The sequence below is a fragment of the Brachycentrus maculatus genome, unplaced genomic scaffold, assembly GCF_059751285.1.
Source record: "Brachycentrus maculatus isolate JH-2025_06_01 unplaced genomic scaffold, ASM5975128v1 h1tg000313l, whole genome shotgun sequence".
NCBI classification, from domain to species: Eukaryota; Metazoa; Arthropoda; class Insecta; order Trichoptera; family Brachycentridae; genus Brachycentrus; species Brachycentrus maculatus.
In genome coordinates, this window is record NW_028281063.1 from 423,748 (window position 1) to 449,030 (window position 25,283).

A 25,283-nucleotide genomic window follows, 5' to 3' on the forward strand; every position below is an offset into this window, starting at 1 on the left:
TAACCGGAAAGTAGCAGTTACTTATTAGTCACATCTCTACATACCTAGTTTGGAGTTCAGACCTCATTTCGTGCATTATACGATTGAAATCGCATCATTTATATCTTTCCCATGTTTATCAATCGTGCTAGGAATATTATTATCCGACCTTTTTTAAACCTAGTCAGATCTAACAGGGGGATTTAAATCCCCCAAAAATAAATTTGAATTCAATAATTTTATTATTATAAGAGCTACTTACTCCATTTTTTTGTAATCTATAAAATAATAGTATGGATAATTTTTACGTTGTAAATTTTTTATAATTTCAAATCGTTTCAAAGTGTTTTAAAATATTCTTTTTGTTCTTCTTGGTGTTGGTCTTGTTGCAATTTTTTAAGAGGGAAGGCTAATCCCTACGATGTCGATTCCTAGCTGTCAATCCATCTCTTTGGTGGTTTACCTTGGCGTTGGCTTTGCAGATTGGGGAGTCTGAATGGTTCCATTCTCCTCACATGCGCATACCATTGTCTTCTTCGTTGTCTTCCCCACCTAATGACATCTTCAATCTCACATATTTTTCTTATCCTAGTGTTCCTTATTCTATCTCGTTGCCATATATGCTCCTTAGAGTCTTCATTTCTGACACTCTTAGTGCGTTGTTTTTTACTTTGTTTTCAAAATGAAAAAAAACACACTCGGTTGGTGCCGCGAGATCTATATGCGTACTTATAAATCAGCACGAAGTTTTTTTCTCTACTAGCGACATGTAATTTCTTTCAATCTATTAAATGTGGTACTATTATAACGAGAGATCGAGACAACTAAACTATTGAGTGTCGGGTTGTGGTCCCGTGGTTAGTGTCGCGGACTCTTAAGTCAGAGTTTCTCGGTTCGAAAACAGTCTACCACAATTTGATACCTTTATCTAATAATAAGCCGCTCAAGCTCACAGAAATAGTTTGTAATTGAATTATTTGTGTAAATAATGAAAACATAAATATTTATCTTAATTAAAAAAAAAACTTCTCGGCTTTCGTTTGATGTAATGTCTTGCTAATCGCACTCAGTCACCGCATGACGGCGCGTTGGCACAGACGTGGTGTTCCTATGACTCAGTTGTCGGCTAGTTGATACTTGCTGCGAGCTGCGTACTACGATTTCCATACAAATATGATCTGGGATCTTTTGGTACCCCCCTTCGGATCACGTGTTATTTTTGGATGACCAGAAATGGAAAGGTTAACCCACTCATGCCTGAGACTCGACCATGAATACCGTAGCATAGTTAACGTGTCGGAAAGCTTAACATTACTTTCTGGAAAATACAAATTCCTTCTTCTTCTTCCTTCTTAAAGATCTGTCTATTCCATTATCCATCTCTTGTGACGTAAATTGCTAGCTGTCCTTGTTTTGGAGGTCATCCAGGTGGTCTTCGTTAGAAAGAAAAACGAGAACAGCAGTAATAGGCGTTTGGAGTTGCATATCCGTATTCGTACTTGCTTGTGTAATATGTCTTTGGCCATATACTCTCGAAATATTTTGTTTTTAAAACAAATTTTTATTTTGTAATATACTGTATTTATTTAATTTTACACATTCGCCTCTAATAAATACAAACATAAACATAAACATACACAGTTGATGCCCAGCATGCATAATTGTTGCCCAACATAGAAAGTTGTTGCTCAATATAAACAGTTGTTGTTCAACATGGATAGTTGTTGCCTAACACGAAGAGTTGTTTCCCAAAATGGAGAGTTGTTGGCCACATTGACATACGTTGTCCAACATAGTCAGTTGTTGACCAACATTATGAGTTGCTGTCCAACATAGTCAGTTGTCGCCCAATATAGGCAGATGTTGCTCAACATGAACAGTTGTTACCCAACATGGACAGTTGTAGTTTAACATGAACAGCTGTTGTCCAACATAAGTAGTTGTTGCCCAACATGGACAGTTTTGCCCAACATAGACAGTTGTTGCTCAACATGAAGTTATTTTACCTAGATTAAATTAAATAAGCCAAACAATAAAACAAACGTCAGATGCTGCATATGAATCTCACAATATTAGATTTTTTTTAAAATTCCATTTTCCATAAACTGCTTTTCTGTGTTTCGAGCTGACAACAACTTTTGTTTAAAATCAATTATCATTTATGACCCAATTAAGCATCAGATATTATTATACTATTTTAATTAAAAAAATTATGACAATTATGATGGATTGAATGAACATTATCGAGGAGATCGATATCAATCGATTAAATATCGAAGATCACTTCATTTTGTAAAAAGCAGTGGCGTGCATTCCATACAGGCACATTTGCAGTGCTTTAAATGCAAAATAATTCGGGAAGGTTTCTAATTAACATTAAAAATTAACGTTCTATTCTCTCTGCCTACCCCCACGGCAAAGCAGTGTGATGGTAAGTTTGTAAGTGAATTACATTAATAAAAACTGAAAATAATAATTTTAGGCGTCTCCTAGTACGTCAAATAATTCGGGAAGAATGTTACATACATTTCATAAAGGTCTCTGATATAAAAAATATATTTTGAACTCGGCCACAGATGGTGCCGACAACTAGCATATGAAAGATGGTGTCAATGGAAACATAAATACAACTTCCGAAATTTGAGTCGTGTAGTTGTCAATAATCGGTAGATTGGTGAATGTTGCACGTGTATAAAGCGGTTACTTAATCCAGACTTTGACAGGTCGTAAGCTCTGTAAATGCCCAGACATTTATAGCCTTCATTTATGTTGACACATCGACAAAAATCTTAACATAAATACATCAAAATTTAGAAATTACATCTCTCAAGTGTCGATATGTTGTAAATATCCAGACTTCCATATTCATCATCATCTTTGTTAAGATATAACTAACTAACCGTCACGTCGCTTCTCCGCATATGGAAGCTAAAAAAACAGAACGTGATACCACCCTGTCTTTTCAAACATTCTTCGCCTCTTCCACATTCATGCATCTCCCCGTACGATTATATTTGCCGATTATTTCGAATCCTAACCTGACCGCTTTCAAGTATTTGATTCACCTGATCGTGCCAAGTTTTTCTTGGTCTTTTTCTGCTTCCTTTTCCAACTACATTCGCCTCATAAATTTGTTTTACCGATCTTTCCTTACGCATTCGTTCCACATTACCAAACTCTCTCGACGCACTTTTCTTAATTTTATCGACATTCCTGATTAACGTCAACATATGTATTTGGTTGAGATATCAATATACGAGTATAAATAACTCCTAAGTGGACAAACCCAGATTTGTGGACAAAGATTTTGACACACTTATTACATTGATAAATATAATCTACTCTTATTTCTTGAATATGGTATTATTTTTACAATTTTGTCCTAACCTGAAAAAAATTATAACGCTATCTGTGTTTCACGAATATTTCCTGTGGCAGGTTTTCTCGTTTTGTGGTATGAGAGGATGTCTTGAATCTCTTGCAAGTTTTTCCCTTTAGTTTCTGGTAAAATAAAATATATAATAATCATGATGATAATTGATATAGCACCGAAAGTCCAAAAACCATACTGATACCCCAAGTCATCGTTCATGACCTGGAATATCTTGGAGCTAGCCGCATTGAAAATTGACATACATATGACCATATACGCGCTGACCCATGGTCTTATACTAGCTGTGCTCATTTCACTTGCAATAATGTTGGGTATAGCAGTACCACCAACGCCATCGAACAATTCCAGAAGCAAAAACCCAACAATAGCAACCCACGAAGAATCAGTTCCCAGCACTTCTTTGTTTTTAAGAATGAAATACAAACCCGACAAAAAACATCCAAAAAAGCATCCAGCAGATGTTATGAAAAATATCGATCGTCTTCCAAGAACTTCAACAGTGAATATGGACGTGATCGTAGCAAAAAGAGCTATGATTTCCAAAACCAAAACTGTTAAATCAGGATCCATCGACGTACCAGTTTCTTCAATGACGATGTGAAAGAATGTTTTAAGAGAGGCTGTCCCATTGAATTGCTGGCCTATCATCAAAAAGGTAATAATCATAAAAGCTTTGATGTTACTTCTCAATCCCAACTCTTTCAACACTTCGTTAAAGGGTCTTTTAGGACTTTCATCCACGAAATCCTTGATTTTTTTCATTTCATCAGTAACGTTTGCTGGATCAGTTTGTCCCCGTAAGCGCAATAACGCTATTAGTGCATCTTCATCTTTTCCTTGTCTGACTAAAAAATAAGGCGACTCTATCATCCAAAATGTACTGATAAACATCATTATCGGAAACGTAATGTTGATACAATTGAGAGTAAGAAGGGACACATATGGACCCAAAGCGTACTGAAAAATGACTGCTGAACTCATTGCAATAACAGAAGCCACTCCAAATACGCTTCTTAAATGAGTTTCGGTCATCTCTCCGAAGTATGTTGGGACAAGACCAAATATGTAGCTTACTCCGAGGCCTACAAAGACCCTCGCGATGTAAAAATGGTAAACTTCAGTGGCCAATATCATTATCAGCCAAACGATGATCATAGACATTGATCCAAACAACGCCATCCATCTTCTTCCGAGGATGTCCACTTTCCAAATGTAAAGGAACGGGCCGATCACACCCCCGACTACCATTGCTGAAGCTATGGTGGACCCTTGAGATGCTGTGGTTGGTATTGGAGAATCACTCGACTGGAGCTTGGCCAGAGCTGGAGATAACCATCCTAGCGTTAGTCCGACAGAAAACTCTCCCCAGAAACCTACAATTGAAGTTTTCGGTCATTAAATCCACAAAAATGGTGCTTTTGCATTACATAGTACCTATAGTAAAGTTTATAATAAATGTAATTGAATCATGCGAATATAAAAATAGTGAATCTAGAGTTTATAAGAATTTCTGACAACCATACAGGTGTTAGCCCGACTGAAAGTTTCCCTAAAACGTACGATTAAATGATTTGGTCATTAAAATCACCAAAAATTGTTGTTTAAATACCCGTGATTTTAAGTATGTAATGTATCGCTCACTCCTTTCAACAACGTCACAAAAAACGAAAATTTTCAGGAGATCGTTTTTAAAGTTTAATAATGTAATAAAATGTATTAAAAATAAATATCAAGACATTTATTGAGCTTTTTACTGTGCAACATATCTTTTTAGGTAAAACCTGATGGTTTTTTCTCCATTTGAAAAAAATTTTAAAAAATAATTAAACAATACCTTTTCTAAAAATGCAAAAACAACGCTTTCTGCCCTGTAGCGGGTAAATATTGAGTTAAAAATATGCTGCTTTTGCTGGGATATAGTACATTTTCCGGGCATTCCGAAAACACGCACAACTGAAAATTGACGATTTTTGATATATGACGTTGTTGAAAGGAGTGAGCGATATCTGGCAAGAGTCTACGAGATAGAATAAGGAACACCAGGATAAGGGAAACATGCGAGAACCAATATATATCGTATGTGGGGAAGGCAACGAAGGAGACAATGGTATGCGCATGTGAGGAGAATGGAACCATCCAGACTCAAATTGCATTTACTGCCAACCCCAAGGTAGACGACAAAGAGATGGATCGACAGCTGGGAATCGACGTCGCATAAGGCTAATTAATCCCTTAATAATCAAGCACAGGTCACAAGCATACACCAAGAAGAAGAAGAGAAAGAAGGAAAGAAAGAAGAAATGACAAATTTTAAGGACAATTCTTAAAAAGTTAATTTAGTTTTTTAATTTATGTTTTACTTAGTAAATACCACTATTTCTTAAAATATACTGTGACACGTGTTTCGATGCATTCCGCATTATTTTCAAACACCGGAACGCATCGAACGTGTCACACTAATTTTAAGAAATAGTGGTATTTACTTCGTAAAACGTTTATTAAAAATGGATAGATTTTACCACAAAGTGACTGCCGAATCAATTGATGAAAAGATAATTAAAATTTATTATACAAATAAATTTAAAAAAATACTTACAGCATATTGCTGAAACGATTTGAGGTAATGTTTTATTTCGTTTAAAAACTGTTTGTTCCTCAGTCACCATCGCACGTCTAATCACAACAAAAATATTATTTTATAAAATTTTACAAAAACAATAAACATTAATAAAATAAAATAACATTTTATTATTTCGTGATACCTTATCATTAGACAGATAAGACTACTTATTTAATTGGATATTTTCAGTTCAATTACTTGTAATGAGAGATAATACTGTACATCTATGCTCCAATTACAATATGGTGTCTAGAGCAGTATAGAAAAATACATTAAAAAAATAATCATTTTTCTGTTTTCCTTGATCGCTTTGGTTCAAGAATGAATTTTCTGAAGGCTACGTTTCATCAAAACGCGGCATAATAACCCAATACTAACAAAAGATGTAATAATAACAATTTATCTTCATGGGCCAGAGGTGCCCTAACTTTTTAGCACTGGGAACCACTTTAAAGTAATCGTATTTTTTTTCACGAACAAGTCTAAACATTTTTATTTTTATAACACTTGAATAATCTACTTAATTGAATTTTATTTTTATTTACGACTTGTTTCGAAAACGACAATTGTTTTCATCTTCTGGTACAAATTAATTTGTAAAATGGTAATTAAATTGTTTTAATTTGTACCAGAAGATGAAAACAATTGTCGTTTTCGAAACTAGTCGTAAATAAAAATAAAACTCAATTAAGTGGATTATTCAAGTGTTAAAAAAATAAAAATAATCATGTCATTCCACAAAGTTATTGCCGAATCAATAAATAATATAGTCCTTAACATAATTTATATTTGAAACACTAACTTTGTGTTTTTCTATTTTATAATTATTTTTTTTTAATCACTATAATTAATTTATAGTGATTTTAAAACAAAGTTACATTTAAATTATGTTATAATAAGTCCTTAACACTTTATTATATTTAAAAAAATATTTAATGAAGTATTTTTCTCTTCGTACTAAAAAATATTCACAGCATTTTGAGTGTGACCTAAGACAATCTTTTTATTGAGCTTAAACTCTTTCATTTGTATGTGAAGTGGATTATATTCACATACTCGAGAAACTGGAGCAGAGTCATTGCGTCTGCAAGGGTCACAACCCTCAGCAATGAGGAATAAGACGGAGAAGAAGACTCGAGAAACGCGAGAAAATACCATTTTTATTTTTTATTTTAGCTTATAATTTGACCAGTTCATTTATTAAAAATATTTTGAGTGTGTCCAAATACTTGTTCACAAATCTTGGTTTTCTTCATTTAGGATATATATTTACACTTTGACAACGCAGCGAAGTCTGGATGTTTACAGGGTTTGTGACCGACCATATGTTGGTTAAGTGATCACTTTACACACGTCCAACATTCACCATTCTACCCATAACTGACAACCACACTACTCAAATTCTTGGAAGTTCTATATATATGAACCAATTTTGAAATATTGTACTTGAATCACTAAACGTCACAAGAGACATCTATTGGTGAGATAAAAAGTATTTGGAAACAAATATTTGGACACACTCAAAATGCTGTGAATATTCATATTCTTCATCAGTTTTTTTTTATACTTCCATATAAATATGTACCTACACCAATTTGGATATAAAAAGAGACAGGATGATAAATTCCCGTTATCAAAACTCATGGCACAGTATATACGAGTTCCCAACAGTAATCTATGGTGGATTGAGAAAAGCTTTTATTACGCAGAGAACCTTTTATTTGCGTGTATGCAAGATCCGAAAACCGGATTATTTTTACATTCAAGAAATTTTTGTTTGTAAAGACAGATTGGTATGCCGTTATATTCTCTCTGCCTACCCCTGCGGTGAACCGGCGTGATGATTGGTTATTTAGTTTATTTTATGTCAAATGTGTTATCCACTAGACTACGGAGACAGACTAACCATTGCTCAAATAAGGAAAATATAATATTTATTTATTACAGTTATAATTTAATGACTGTATAACATTGCCAAGGTCAATTTTAATCAAATTTAAATAACATCAATCATTCATATTTCCTAAAAACAAAACGTCATCCATTCATGCCAGTTCATTCACTCCATTTAAATAAGAATGAGTGGGATTTTTTTTTAGTATTTGTGAACAAAAGTTTGGACACACTCAAATATGATTTAACAAGACTAAACAAGCCAGAATAGGTCAGAAGCGCTGTAAATACCCAGATTTCCATATTCTTCTTCATCTATGTTGAGATGTCAAAATCTACACATTAGAAATACGTGCGGCAGAACGATGTATGATAGATGTTCGAATGGTGAAATAAGGCAGGAATGCAAGGCTGAGATAAACATTATCGATAAAATTAAGTATGGTGTGTTGGGACGATGTTTGGACGTGTGGAACAAATGACTGAAGAAAGAATGTTAAAACAAAATTATGAGGCGAATGTAGTTGGAAAAAGGTGCAGAAGAAGACCGAAAAAAACTTGGAATAATCAGGTATCCTAAATACTTGAAAGCGGTTAGGCTAGAAGTCGAATAGGCGGGTATGTATGAAGAGATGCATGACCGTGGAAGAGGCGAAGAATGTTTGCAGAGACAGATTAGTGTGGTGTTCTATTCTCTCTGCCTACCCCTGCGTGGAAGTGGTGTGATGGTTATTTAGTTAGCTTGTTAGTTATATGCCTATTTAACGATAAGATAAAAATATAAAAAATGTTTTGTAACAAGCAGAGGAAGACCGAGAAAAACATGGCACGATCAGGTATGCCACATACTTGAAAGTGGTCAGGTTAGGAGTCGTAACAATCGGCGGGTATGTATGAGGAGATGCATGAACGTGGAAGAGGCGAATAATGTTTGCAAGGACAGAGTGGTGTGGCGCTCTATTCTCTCTGCCTACCCCTGTGGTGAAGCGGCGTGATGGTTAGTTAGTTAGTTTTGCAACAACACATGAAAAGTATAACAAAAAAAAACTAATAGAAAATTTTGGAATAATATTATATGTAAAAAAATATTTTATAATAAAAAAAAAAACTTTTCTATACCATACTTTATTAATATTCCAGCAGTGGGGAAATTCCTGTATTTGTGAAAAAAAATTGTCACACCCAAATTTGATCACTTAACCAGCCTATGGCGGGTCATAAGCCCTGTAATATCAAGACATCCATCTATGTTGAGATGTAAAAATGTAAACATCAGAAATACCTACCCTTTTATTTTCTTTCCTTTCCATTCGACCGGACTGAGTCACAGCAACGCGTGACTGAGCAAAGCTAGTAAGTAATAAAAAAGAAGAAATATCATTATTTTAAGGCGATAGAGTTCCGACACATTAAACCGAATCTACTGGGAAGGGAAGGGAGGGAAATATTTTCGAACAACCGGTAAATATATTTATCCCCAAAGGTTTTTAAATCGTTACGTTTTTTGGTTCAAATCTTCAAAGTACTCTGACGGTATTAGCAATGTTCAAAAGTATATAACATTCTTTTCAGAAAGAAATGATTCTTTCTTCAAATAAAAGGGTTTTCATATTATTTTTTGACATCTCATCAAAGATGAAGAAGAATATGGAAGTCTGGGCATTTACGGGGCTTACGACCGTCATAGGCTGGTTTAAGTGATCACTTTACACACGTGTAACATTCACCAATTCTACCCATTATTGACAACCACACTACTCAAATTCTTGGAAGTTCTATATATATGAACCAATTTAGAAACCTTGTTCATGAATCACTAGAACTTCACTAGAGACATCTATTGGTGAGATGTAAAGAAGCTTTTTATTAAATGTCTCTAGTGAAATGATGTCCCTAGTGAAGTTCTAGTGATTCATGAACAAGGTTTCTAAATTGGTTCATATATATAGAACTTCCAAGAATTTGAGTAGTGTGGTTGTCAATAATGGGTAGAATTGGTGAATGTTACACGTGTGTAAAGTGATCACTTAAACCAGCCTATGACGGTCGTAAGCCCCGTAAATGCCCAGACTTCCATATTCTTCTTCATCTTTGATGAGATGTCAAAAAATAATATGAAAATAACTCCTGTAATTGGAGATAATCCAGATTTTGTGAACAAGTATTTGGACACACTCAAAATGTTGTAAAAGGGTTTTTTGGATTTTATTTAGTTGTTAAAAGGGAAAATTTTGACTCTAACAATGTTCACAGTTTTTCTGGTGAAGAATTTTACAAAATATGTAAAATAATGTAAAGAAAGAAGTAAAAAAGTGGCTTCTTGATATGGGACAAAAGAGTTGCTTAAATTTATGTATTAATTTTTTAACTACACATAGATTTATGTAAGGAAGAGACACTTCTTACATCACTGTTGACATAATTTTGTGATATAAAATACAATACATAAATATATTCTCTGTATTTTGAAGATGAGATAAAAATCTGAGGTAAGAGATTTGTATTTAATAAATAAAATTAAACTTAGTTGTGTTAATAAAATAACATTACTATTAACAACATTTTGAGTGTGTCCAAATACTTGTTTACAAAATCTGGATTATCTCCAATTACAGGAGTTATTTTCTTATTATTTTGTAACATCTCATCAAAGATGAAGAAGAATATGAAAGTCTGGGCATTTATGGGGCTGACGACCGTCATAGGCTGGTTTAAGTAATCACTTAATAATTAAGTTTAATTATAAACCAAATAATAAAAATGAAAATCGTAATTTCTGGCGTTTCTCATGAGTGTGATTATAATCCAGGATTCGGACCTCACATACTAATATAAAAGTTTCTGCTTAATAAAGCTTCTTTACATCACACCAATAGATGTCTCTAGTGAAGTTCTTGTGATTCAAGAATAAGGTTTCTAAATTGGCTCATACACACACATATATATATATATATATATATATATATATATATATATATATATATATATATATATATATATATATATATATATATATATATATATATATATATTTATATATATAGAACTTCCAAGAATTTGAGTAGTGTGGTTGTCAATAATGGGTAGAATTGGTGAATGTTACACGTGTGTAAAGTGATGACTTAAACCAGCCTATGACGGTCGTCAGTCCCGTAAATGCCCAGACTTCCAAATTCTTCTTTATCTTTGATGAGATGTTACAAAATAACGTTACTATTATTATATTACTTTTTAAACTATTTTGTGATATAAAATACAATATTTGAATTTATTTTCTGTATTTTGAAGATGAAATAAAAATCTGAGCTTTGAAATTTGTATTCAATAACCAAAAATAAACTTAGTTACGTTAATGAAATAATATAATTGTCTTGTGAATATTTGGAAGTTGTAACTTTATGTAAATATGCGTGGTTAGTACGTTAAAAGATGCAAATTTGTGTACATAATTTAAAAGGTTTAAAGTGTCAACGTTTTGTTCGCATCGCCATTCGGTTTGAAAATTTTCGAACAAAATGGCGTGCTGATTTCAATTCGAAGTTATATTGGCTTTTGTAATAAATGCTTGCGAATTTTCGCTTAAAAACCATTGTACAAGTATAGGGTTATCCAATAAGAGGTTTCATTTTGATATTTGAAAAAAACTGGTTTATTTTAAGATAAATTAATGAATATTTATTGCATTGTTAAGAGAAAAGTATGCGATTAACGATGGAAGACGATATCAGCCAAATGGCCGCCACGGCTACGGCTGCAGCATCATATCCTTTTCATGAAATTTACCATGACATGATAATTTCACGAATTCCATCTTCAAGGTCTTCAATCGATTGTAGAGCATTTGCATATACCGTATCTTTCACGTGGCCCCAAGGAAAAAAGTCTCAAGGTTTGAATCACAAGATCTTGGGGCCAACTGTGATCACCTCTTCGAGAAATAACACGGCCAGGAAATTTTTGTTGCAGGAGTTCAATCCTAATTGGATATAATCCAGATTTGTAAACACACTCAAAATATTGTACATAAATTAACTGGCCAAATTATAAGCTAAAATAAAAATTTAAAATAGTATTTTCTGGCGATTCTTGAGTATGTGAATATTGTCCAGGATTTGGACCTCACATACAAATGAAAGAAATAAAGCTCAATAAATAGCTTGTCTCATCCCACCATAGATGCCTCTCGTGTAGTTTATCGAGTTCAAGAACTCTGTATCGAGTTTAATCAATGTATCTAGAAGTTCCAAGAATTTGAATAGTGTGGTTGTCAATCATGGGTGGAATTGGTGAATGTTACATATGTGTAAAGTGATCACTTAAACCAGCCTACGACGGTCGTCAGCTGCGTAAATACCTAGTCTTCCATATCTACATCATCTTTGATTAGATTTCAAAAAATAATGTGACTCCCAATTGGAATTATCCCCAGATTCGTGAACAAGCATTTGGACACACTCAAAATGTAAATTAGTTGAATTGTGTTCATTTCTGATCCCGGTAGATCGTCTGATAACGTCACTCTGTCACAAATTTTGACTTACGACACACTGCTGAAAGTTACAAAGCTAAAATTCATGAAGGTGATAGGAATTAGATTCACGCTGAAATAAATACATAGAGTGCCACCTACACCGGAAATTAAGCCCGTCGCAGACGGGAAGCGGAAGGAGACACCTACTTTACCCGCCGGATATGCCCAAAAGATTGCCAAAGAATGCTTGCTATCTTTGGAGTACAAAAATTCCCAAAAAAAAAACACTTAAGATTTTTTTAGATAACCTATAGTAAAAAAGGATAAAAGAAATAGGTATTGGATAAAATTAATTTTTACAAAAAAGTATCACGTACACGTGATAGAAGTGAAACTTACAACATTTTGAGTGTGTCCAAATACTTGTTCACAAATTTGGTTTATCTTCAATTAAAGAAGTTACTTTTTATACTATTGTGTAAATAAATTATCTGGTAAAATTTTAATCTAAAATAATAAAATGCAAAGGATATTTTCTTGCGTTTCTCTTGTATGTGATAAAAATCCAGGATTCAGACCTCACAAATAAATACAAAAGTTTCTGCTCAATAAAAAAGCTTCTTCGTCTCACCAATAGATGTCTCTCGTAAAATTTCTAGTGATTCAAGTACAATGCTTTGAAATATGATCATATACATATATAGATTTGTCTCGTGATGTCTACCGAGTTCAAGAACTGTGTATCGAACTGTGTATATGTGTATAATCAATATAAAAAGAAGTTTCAAGAATTTGAGTAGTGTGGTTGTCAATCATGGGTAAAATTAATGAATGACACACGTGTGTAAAGCGATAACATAAACCAGTATATGACGGTCGTAAGCCCCGTAAATGCCAAGACTTCTTCATTTGTGTTGAGATGTCAAAAATGAGTTAATTTGTTAGTTGAATTTCCTCATTTTGTTTAAGTTGTGATTTAGTCATTTATTTAAATTTATTTAAAGGAATAACCCTCAAAGCCTCTATTAGGGGCTTGTCTGCAGGTAGGATAGTAAGGATAGGGAAGGCAAATGTGAAAAATACATCACAAACACCCAGGCCAAATGAAAATACATCTTTCTTGAATTTATTTTGCACTTGGCGGGAATCGAAACCGCGACACCAGTTTCGCAGTCGAGCGTCTACCCAACTACAACAATTTGAGTGTGTCCAAATACCTGTTCACAAAATCTGGATTATCTCCAATTACAGGAGTTATTTTCATATTATTTTTTGACATCTCATCAAAGATGAAGAAGAATATGGAACTACATCTACCCAACTACGCCACAGATTTTTTTAAAGAGTGGACGGTTAGTTAGTTACCATGTTAGTAATAGGAATATTCAGCGCTCGTAAGAATCAACCCTTAGTGAGTTGTAGAAATATCTCAAACCACCCCTATCCGCTCCCCTTAGCGCTGCTTTCCTTCGCTCTACTACTTCCACTCAATCTCCACTCAGCTCACACCTTTTCCCAAGAGCTCTCGTAAAATTCATTCCTGCATGGAAAAAAATATGTCTAACACATTATATGTGTAAGTAATATACATTTGGCAGTTAGGCTTCGTAGAAAATAATAAAAATATTGGTTTTTATATTGACATCTCAATATGGAAGGAGAAGTATATAGAAGCTTGGGTATTAGAAATTACGACCTGTTATATGTTATATGTTATTACGACCGGTTTATGTTATCACCTTGTAAACGTGTAGCATTCACCATTTCTACTTATTTATGATTGACAACAACACAAGTATATATGTAATAAAATAACTAGGTACCTACCTATTCATTTTATTAAGTACCTCCAAATAGTACCTACACAAAACAGTTCTACCACCAGATGTCGCATGCGTCGCTCAGAATAAAACAAAAGACTTCCGATAATATTATTAACTGTCAGAATCAGATAGATAGATAGATAGATAGATATAAAAATTATTATAAAGATAAATTAAGAATAAACTTTAATTACAAAGCAACACATTGTTTATTTTATAATTATACACCCACTTTACATATTATTTACACCCAATTTACAAAGAAAGATATTACCACGTTATATATATAATTTGTTAACATCTCATCAAAGATGAAAAAGAATACGAATAGAAGAAGTCTGAGAATTTACAGGGCTGACGATCGTTATAGGCTGGTTTAAGTGATCACTTAATACACGTGTAACATTCACCAATTCTACCCATTATTGAAAACCATACTACTCAAATTCTTGGAAGTTCTATGTATATGAACCAATTTTGAAATATTATTCTTGAATCACTAGAGACACCTATTGGTGAGATGAAAAGAGTCTTTATGTTGAGCAGAAACTCTTTTTGCAATATATATATATATATATATATATATATATATATATATATATATATATATATATATATATATATATATATATATATATATGTATATATATATATATACATTTTTTCAGTCCACATTTTAATATAATTTAATTAATGTTGACCGAACAGTTTATTTTATGTCTTCCATATAATGTCAGTTAATTAATATTAATATTGTTTTTTCTGCTATCTTTATATTATTTTATATCTTTTATTTATTGTTACTATAATATAACTTGTTTTTTAGAGCTTAAATTATTGTAAACACGTGGGGCTTGTTAAAAAATAAAAAAGGAGAATCCTCTGAAAATTTTTGTTTTAATTTAGTTCATCATTTGATTTGTTATTGTATTCTTTATATTTAAAGTGTATTTATACTTAATGTAATACAAGTGTACTAGTGTAATGTAATACTTCATGACGTATGGAAACGAAAGTAGAACGGACACCGTTGCCACAAAAAACGCACTTAGAGTGTCAGAAATGAAGACTCTGAGAAGCATATCAGGCAAGAGTCTTCGAGATAGAATAAGAAACGCCAGGATCAGGGAAATATGCGAGATGAAAGATGTTATTAGGTGGGGAAGGCAATGAAGGAGACAATGGTATGCGCATGTGAAGAGAATGGAACCATCCAGACTACCCCACATCGCACTGTACGGCCAACCCCATGACAGACGACTCCCGAGCACACCACCAAAGAGATGGGTCGATAGCTGGGAATCGACATCGCAGGAGGCTAATCCCTTTTAAAAACAGGTCACAAGGCCTACAACAAGATGAAGAAGAAGAAGAAGTAATACTAGTTTTATAAAATGAGCCACAAAGTATCTGCAAAAAACATTCAAGAAACCTATGTTTAATTTTTTTTAATTTTAAGCATGTTCTTCAAATCAACTAAGAGAATTCAACATCAGAAGTAGCGTCAGCCGCCCGCGTCGGCCTCTGCAAGGAAGGTCAACCCTAGGGTTGTTTATTATTCACGTATTAATCTCAATATACTGCCATGAGTCGAGCTAATATGCGGGCAACTTTACATATACATCATAATTGACCTTTAAAGCAATTCGTAGTATTAATTGGTATTAATAACGGATGAAACGCAAACATGCAATACGTTTCTTGTTCAAATACCTCAATAATTTTATACCCGGGATTTTATTCACGGATAACAATCGGAAAAAAGACGCAAGTCGTGGTAAAATAACCCACGAATTTAATTTATTATTATGACTCATAAAAAGGCCTTTGATGTGGATAATGATAAAAAAAATACCACCGATTATGGACGAATAACGAGTTACTATATGTTAGACTGTGTTATTTATATTTCTAAAAATAAATTTGGGATCAATATTTCACTAAGGCCACATTTGTATGATAATGATCAAAATAACATTTACTGACGTTAATACCATATATCGTAGTTGTACAGGAGAAAGTGACCAACTGACAAAACGTAAAATGTTCAGGAGGACCATTTAACCGTTTTTACACTTTTGTCATCAATTAAAAACAAAGAAATAATGTATTCACGATTGTGATTATTTTTGTGTGAAAAAAGATGTTTGCTAATATTGAAATGAGTAAATAATATTTTAGAAAATTTTCCAGTCCGGTCACTTTTTCCAGTAAAAAATCTAGGAAAAAATGCAGATTCAGACCACTGGCCATTTGACTTCGAATTTAGTCACTTTGTTTCTCTAGAAACATTTAAATGTCAAATGTTTCATACAGAACTTTAACTAACTTCATGGCGTTGAAAATTGTTACAACAAGCAATAATGTCCAACTGTCACTTGGTCACTTTGGCTTGTAAAGAAAATAAACATCAATGCAGTTAGTCATTTTTAACAAGTCAAAATATTATACTTCCAAGTTTAAAATCGCTCTGGGATTTTTTTCAGGGCACTATTAAGCTAGTAAGATGTCAAATAGTTAATAATCACGTTTTTGTAAAAACTGCAGTTGGTCACTTTCTCCTGTATGACTACGATATATGTAATGAGAAAGACAGAGGAAAACTTGGCATGATCGAGTATTTAAAATACAGTGCAACCTCTCAAAACGAAAATGTAACAGAGAAGGGCTAGTCCCTTTTTCACAACATTCACTTGTGAGCTGGGACTTCTGCTCTAGTCAAAACAAAAAGTATTTCGCTTAACGAGTAAGATTATGGAAAGAATTGTGCTCGTTATGAGAGGTTCCACTGTACTTGCAAGTGGTCAGGTCTAAGGTCGGAAAAATCGCCGGGTACGTATAAGGAGATGCACGAATGTGGAAGAGGCGAAGATTGTTGGCAAAGACAGATTAGTGTGGCTTGAAATTATTTTAATTTTCTTTCTTCGTTCATTCGCTCCACATATCGAAACCATCTTAACACGACTTTCTTAATTTTAGCGATAATGCTTACCTTGCATTTATCCTTATTACACCACTCGAATATCTATGCGTCTGAGGGGTCGCATTTCATCTGCATTCACCCTTTCATCCTTCGTTCCGTATTTTGCCAACTCTATGCATCCATTTATATATATATATATATATATATATATATATATATATATATATATATATATATATATATATATATATATATATATATATATATATATATATATATATATATATATATATATATATATATATATATATATATATATATATATATATATATATATATATATATATATATATATATATATATATATATATATATATATATATATATATATATATATATATATATATATATATATATATATATATATATATATATATATATATATATATATATATTAGGGGGTTGAATTAGTTCTTGCCGTTTATAAAAATTTAATATTTCTCTGTGATTTAAATAGATTCCTTTCGATTTTTTTGTTTTCCTGTTCCCCGCTGCCTCGAACACCCACGTGGCACTTTCAACTGCCTCAAACCGCCTCAAAATTAAGGCTATGGGCTATGTTCATCGGCAGGGAAACTGGGTCCCGTATGCTCTGAAGGAGAGATTTATATATATATATATATATATATATATATATATATATATATATATATATATATATATATATATATATATATATATATATATATATATATATATATATATATATATATTTATATATATATATATATATATATATATATATATATATATATATATATATATATATATATATATATATATATATAAATATACATATATATACATGTATATATATATATATATATATATATATATATATATATATATATATATATATAATATATATATATATATATATATATATATATATATATATATATATATATATATATATATATATATATATATATATATATATATATATATTTATATATATATGTATTTATTTATATGTATTGCGTGTCGTCTTTTTTAAATACATATTTCACAAACCAAACCCTCAGTTTTTAGTACTATTTGTCTTACGACCTTTATTTATATATTTTATATATAAATTAAATTTATTAAAACTATGTTGTTAATTCTGAAAGTTTATTTGCGAGTTGCCAATTTATGAAAGTTACATAATAACCCACGAAAGTTACAGAACAGCCCGCGAAATTTCGTGAAATCTGAATATTTCAATAATATGACAGGTTTGGACATTTGGCTCGACAAAGCTTGATAATAAATGAGTGGTGTTTGAAAATATCCTTTTAAAAATAACTAATTCAATGAAGTATAAGAGTTTCTGCACTTGTAAGTTATTTAGATTTACAACAGTTTGAGTGTGTCCAAATATGTGTATATAAATCTGGATTATCTCTTTTTAAGAGTCAATTTGTTGAATTATCTTAGATGGTCAACAGGATTGTCCCTTAGAGACAAAAGAAAGATTTTCTTGAATGTTTTTCGCAGATACTTTGTGGCACATTTTATAAAATTTATGAAATTGAACAACTTTCTTCTAACCACTTTTTTATTATGAGTAAACTTTAACCTACCGGTTTCAACAAGAACCTTGTCATTATCAGGGTTTATTAAATTCTCAAACATTAAAAACATTTAAAAACTCATAGTTAATTACATTCCCTTACCAAAAATATATTTTCATAAGGTGTGCGGAGTATGTGGAAGTTTTTGGTAATAATAATAATAATAAAACCCTTATCCGCACCCCAATGGTGCATAGGGCACTGTTTCATATAAACGCAGTGTTATCTTGATCGTTTACACATGAAGGAAAGGTGATCAGCCCTCCGCTTCAGGTACCAGTCCAGGGTAATATTGAATAAATATTACAATGAAAAAAGCACTTATATATATCTGACCCCTCCTAAGAATCGAACCCGGGACCTCCAGAACGGTAGCCGAGCGTGCTGACCATTACACTACGGAGGCGGACAGTTTTTGGAAAGGGAATATAATTAACTATGAGTATTTTAATGTTTTAGAATTTAATAAACCCTGATGATGACAAGGTTCTTGTCGAAACCGGTAGGTTAAAGTGTACTATTAATTTAAAAAAGTGGTTAAAACAAAGTTATTTAATTTTATAAAGTTTACAAAATAAAGAGTTTTCGCATTCGTTTAAGCCTGGCTGTAACAGGCATTAATAGTAAGGTGAACGAAAGGCAATTGCGATGGTATGGGCACATAGGACGTAGAGAACCTGAACATATTGTAAACCTGGCGATAGCCATGGATCTTTCTCGAAAGACATCTAGAGGAAGACCAAAAAATTCATGGATGCTACAAGAAGAAAACATGATTCGAAGACATGGCCTAGGTGACGTTTTCCATTACAGGAGGACCTACAATCTGAAGACGAGGAGAGCTGACTCAAACAGTCTAAAAAGAAGATAAGTTAGGATGGAGCCAAGAAGAAGAACATACATATATGAAACTCCAGAGTGTCTGCCCAATCAATTTATAAAAGTCATACTATGGAGTAATTTAGTAATAATATCGGAGAATAAAAATTCTATATATTATTTTTTGACATGCTATATATTATTTCTCATCAAAGATGAAGAAGAATATGGAATTTCATTAATTGATTCGGCAGTCACTTTGTGGTAAAATCTATCCATTTTTAATAAATGTTTTACTTAGTAAATACCACTTTTTCTTAAAATCTACTGTGACACGTGTTTCGATGCATTCCGCATCATTTTCAAACACACGAAACACGTGTCACAGTAGATTTTAAGAAATAGTGGTATTTACTAAGTACAACATTAATTAAAAAAGAATATGGAAGTCTGGGCATTTACGGGGCTGACGACCGTCATAGGCTGGTTTAAGTTATCAATTTACACACGTGTAGCATTCACCAATTCTACCCGTTTTTGACAACCACACTACTCACATTCTTATGAGTGCTATATATGTTCCTATATGAACCAATTTTGAAACATTATTAAGGAATCACTAAACATCACTAGAGTCATCTGTTGGTGAGATGAAAATAAGCTTTTTATAAGCAAAAACTCTTTTATTAGTATGTAAGTTCCGATTCCTAGATTGTAATCACACACATGAGAAACGCCAGAAAATATCACTTTCATTTTTATTTTTTTAGCTTATAATTTGACCAGTTAATTTATTTATAACATTTTGAGTGCGTCCAAATACTTGTTCACATGAAATGATGAGATGTCAAAAAATAACTCAAAATAATTGGAGATAATCCAGATTTGTGAAAAATTATTTTGACGCACTCAAAATGTTGTAAAGAAATACTTTATACTCGTATTAATACGTTATATGAAAATAAAGGCCGTTATTATGTTAAATGTCAAATTTCTATGCCTTTCATCTTCCACCTTTGTAATAAGATTTATTATTTTATAATGATCAAGGTAGCTGTTTTGGGACTCTATTGAATTTAACTCAAAGAGTCCTTAAAACTGATTTATTGAATAAGGATAATAGGCTTCGTTAATTCAACGTCCGAAAAATAATAATTTTAAAATATGGTGGCGTCATTTATTGATTGGGAGGAATTCGACCCATGAAATACAAACTTCCGCATGAAATAACGAACAAGTTATGAATTTAATTAATTTTATGATTTTTTATTTCATCATATACATAAAAATTATTAATTAAAAAAAAATGTGCCATTAATAATAATAATAATAAAACCCTTATCCGCACCCCAATGGTGCATAGGGCACTGCGTCATATAAACGCAGTGTTATCTTGATCGTTTACACATGAAGGAAAGGTGATCAGCCCTCCGCTTCAGGTATCAGTCCAGGGTAATATTGAATAAATATGACAGTGAAAAAATCACTTATATTTATTTTACCCCTCTTGGGAATCGAACCCGGGACCTCCAGAACGGTAGCCGAGCGTGCTGACCATTACACTACGGAGGCGGACGAAAAATATAAATATTAAAAAAATATAACTATTTGCATTTTTTTGACATCTCAATAAAGAAAGAAGAAGAATAAGGAAGTCTGGGTATTCATGCTACATTCACCATGATTCTACCCATGATTGATAACAACACAACTCAACTTTTTGTAACTCCTATATATACAGATCAATCTCAAGCCAAAGTGTACATATAAGTTCGCAACAGCTATCTATTTCACTGACTAAAAATCTCTTAAATGGAGAAAATTCAGATGTGTCAGCAAGAATTTGGACACACTCAATATTTTGTGGATATTACCGATATATATTTTTTTCAGTTTTATTTTTTTTGAGCATAGACCGGGTTTATAAATACATAATTGCTCTTGATTATCTTATATATATATATATATATATATATATATATATATATATATATATATATATATATATATATATATATATATATATATATATATATATATATATATATATATATATATATATATATATATATATATATATATATATATATATATATATATATATATATATATATATATAAGAGTAAGGCTGAAAGAGAAATAATTGAAATGATTAGGTGTTCTTCACGGTGGTATGGACATGTGGAGCGAGTGGATAACGAGAGAATGACTAAGAAAATATATGTGGCAAATGTGAGAGGGAAAACAGAACGAGGATGACCGGAAAAGACTTGGCACGATCAGATCAATCAGGACCTTAAATCTGGCGGTGTCAAAAGTCTGCGTAATCGGAGGGCATGTGTGACTAGATGTATGGATGTGAAGGAGGCGAGGAGTGTATGTCAGGACAGAAGAGTGTGGCGTTCCATCCTCTCTGGCGTGATGGTAGTAGTAGTAATAGTAGTAGCATAATTTTTTTTTGTGAAAAGTGCCATTATCCGATATTGGGTGGAAATAAGGGTCGCAGAAGTCGAAGGAGGCATTGATTAATGAACATTACCATCTAAAAGACACCCTTCTCATTAAGTTATCACTTTGCGTCATTATTAGTATTAAAAACCTTAAACCTTCTTGTCAAAATATGACATGGAACAGCCTTCGAACCCAGGTGCCTGAAAATTATCCTTAGTTATTAATTTCAATCTACAGAGTGTTCAGAAAAAATGGTACAGTCAAACCTCGATATAACGGACAAATTGAGGGGAAGGGGTGTCCGTTGAGCTGTAACCCTAGATAACTAAACTATATTTGTACGTACATAGTAACTAAACATTAGTCAGGTGGACTACGCAATTAAAAATGTACAAATTATCAAAAGGGTTTATTGAAAATAGTAACTAGTTCTTCTTCTTCTAACCCTTATCCGCACCCAATGGTGCATAGGGCACTGCATCGTATTGAAGCAGTGCTATCTTGATCGTTAAATACACGAAGGAAAGGTGATCAGTCTTCCGCTTCAGGTACCAGTCCAGGGTCATATTTAATAAATACATATTTAAATATAATAAATAATACAATTTTTTTTCAGTAACCGGTTTCGTGACACATAAGTTTGGTTTATTAGGAATGAATGTAGGAGATATTTAACAATAAATCAGTATTCCGTAAACAAAGCCTGGCGGGTGCGGGGTGCAGAGAAGAAAGTGCACTTGACCTTTTCGTTGAAGGGCGTCGTCGCGTGGACGAATGTGTAGTTATATAGGGTTAAATTAATTCAAAATTTCTATAGTAATTCTCAGAAAAATGATACTCAGTTGAAGTAAATCGAAAATTTTCATTTGGTGAATGGGCCGAAAATAATATTCAGCTTGATCCTCTTTTTCAACGCAAAATTTTGTTCATCAATGAAGCAAATTTTTGGTTGAATGGCTATGTCAATAATTTTTATTTATTTTTATTTTATTTTATTTGGAAAACCAAACAGAGAACAATAACATATAAGTACACATCTTAATTATTAAAATATTATAGCTCCAATTATAGGTTTGAGCAGAATGAGCGTTAACAGTAACAAAAACAGAAAATTAAATATATAATATATTACATACAGTTATTTTTTTTATTTTTTTTTATGAAGGAGAGAAGAATTGCTGAATTTGAAGTACAAAAAAACTTTATAGGCAGGTGGAATCATTGGCATTTTTTAAAGACGATACCGGCCAGAATGTTACGGTCAATGGAGAGCGCTACAGAACCATGATTACTGACTTTTTCTAATCTCAATTGAATGGCATTTATATTATGGTTTCTAGTTGAACACCAATTTAATTTAACAGAAGGGAAGCAAGATGAAAGCGGATTACTTTTAACACAAATTTATTCAGTTCTAGAAAATTACAATCAAGAAATATTTAAGAATAATCGCGTGATTCTAATGTGAGAACAGTTGAAAGACGTGTCGATCGGAGGACGGGCGGTGACGAAATGTGACGGGCCGGTTTCCGCTCGCTGCGGGCTCAGTTAGGGTGTTCGGTTATGCTCGTTCATTCGATTGTCGAGTTGCCACAGATGTTGTGGGTTGCCACAATATGATATAGTTGTAGTTTCGACAAGATGGCGCAACATGCCACACGGCGGGTGCCACCGTCAATTTATTGCGGGAAATTTTAATTTGCATATCTCTTAAAAAACACCCTTAATATACTATAGAAGCGTGTCAGTCTGTGAGTTCACTGTTAGAAATAGACTTTAAATTTCTACCCTTTTATAATGGATAGATTTAGTGAGTTAAAATGCAAACAATGTAATCCCTTGTGCACTGGAAACTTTAGCGCTCCAACCAATTAACATAATCAGGCTTTTTGCATACATTTCGTGAACGCAAAATCCTGTGCTTTTATTGCAGCTTCGAGCTTTTAGTCCACAAAAAAAATCAAATAACCTCTGTACATTCTATGTAAATCAACAACAACAAACAGTTAAAAAATCTGAAAATTTACATTTCGACATCTCAACAAAGATTTATTTTATTTTATTTATTTATTACAAATAAAAATTTAAAAAATTAAAAAAAATCAAATTTTTAGACTTTTCCACTTAACAATTTTAATATTATTTTTTGACATTTCATCAAAGATGAAGAAGAATATGGAAATCTGGGCATTTATGGGGCTTACGACCGTCATAGGCTGGTTTGAGTGATCACTTTACACACGTGTAACATTCACCAATTCTACCCATTATTGACAACCACACTACTCAAATTCTTCGAAGTTCTATATATATGAACCAATTTAGAAACTTTGTTCTTGAATCACTAGAACTTCACTAGAGACATCTATTGGTGAGATGTAAAGAAGCTTTTTTATTAAGCAGAAACTCTTATATTAGTATGTGAGATCCGAATCCCGGATTATAATCACACACATGAGAAACGCCAGAAAATACCATTTTCATTTTTATTATTAAGCTTATAATTTAACTTCGAAGAATTTGAGTAGTGTGGTTGTCAATAATGGGTAGAATTGGTGAATGTTACACGTGTGTAAAGTGATCACTCAAACCAGCCTATGACGGTCGTAAGCCCCGTAAATGCCCAGATTTCCATATTCTTCTTCATCTTTGATGAAATGTCAAAAAATAATATGAAAATAACTCCTGTAATTGGAGATAATCCAGATTTTGTGAACAAGTATTTGGACACACTCAAAATGTTGTAACAATTTTAATATTAATACGAGTAACGTTAAAAACAAAGACAAAAAAAAACGGTTAAAAATTCTCAAGTGTTTAAAAAAACATTTTCTATCCATTTCTATTTTACAATCTTAAAATCAATAACGCTGTTTTCTCCAATAAAGAGACTAAGCTCTTGTGCTTGTAGAGGGACTTATTTATTTTTTATGTTTGTAAGTTATATATGTAATTTATTCTAGATATATCGATCGATCCACCCAAAATGTTGTGAATAAATGTGAATAAAGGTCATAAGCCCTGTAAATATCTAGACTTCCGTTTTCTTCTTCATCATTGTTGAGATGAAAAAAAATTAAAATAACTCCTAAGTGGGAAAAATAAAGATTTGTGAACAAGTATTTGGACACACTCAAAATATTGTAAGTAAGCTTTAGTTCGTGACATTTTGAGTGTGTCCAAATACTTGTTCACAAAATTTAGGAGTTATTTTCATATAATTTTTTAACATCTCATCAAAGATGAAGAGGAAAATGGAAGTCTGGGCATTTATATATAGAACTTCCGAAAATT

The 25,283-nt window shown here is 32.3% G+C and overlaps 1 protein-coding gene and 1 pseudogene across 1 annotated transcript; both read right to left on the reverse strand.

The window, feature by feature from the left end:
* Positions 1-25,283, reverse strand: part of LOC148304534 (octopamine receptor beta-2R pseudogene) — a 168,339-nt pseudogene that overhangs the window by 34,785 nt on the left and 108,271 nt on the right.
* LOC148304535 (facilitated trehalose transporter Tret1-like) lies at positions 1,537-6,061 on the reverse strand. Its single transcript, XM_088268147.1, has 2 exons — positions 5,970-6,061; positions 1,537-4,746 (listed from the first exon to the last, which is right to left on the reverse strand). Exons 1-2 carry the CDS (start codon positions 6,037-6,039, stop codon positions 3,377-3,379), a joined length of 1,440 nt encoding a protein of 479 aa, XP_088124273.1. The 5' UTR covers positions 6,040-6,061; the 3' UTR covers positions 1,537-3,376.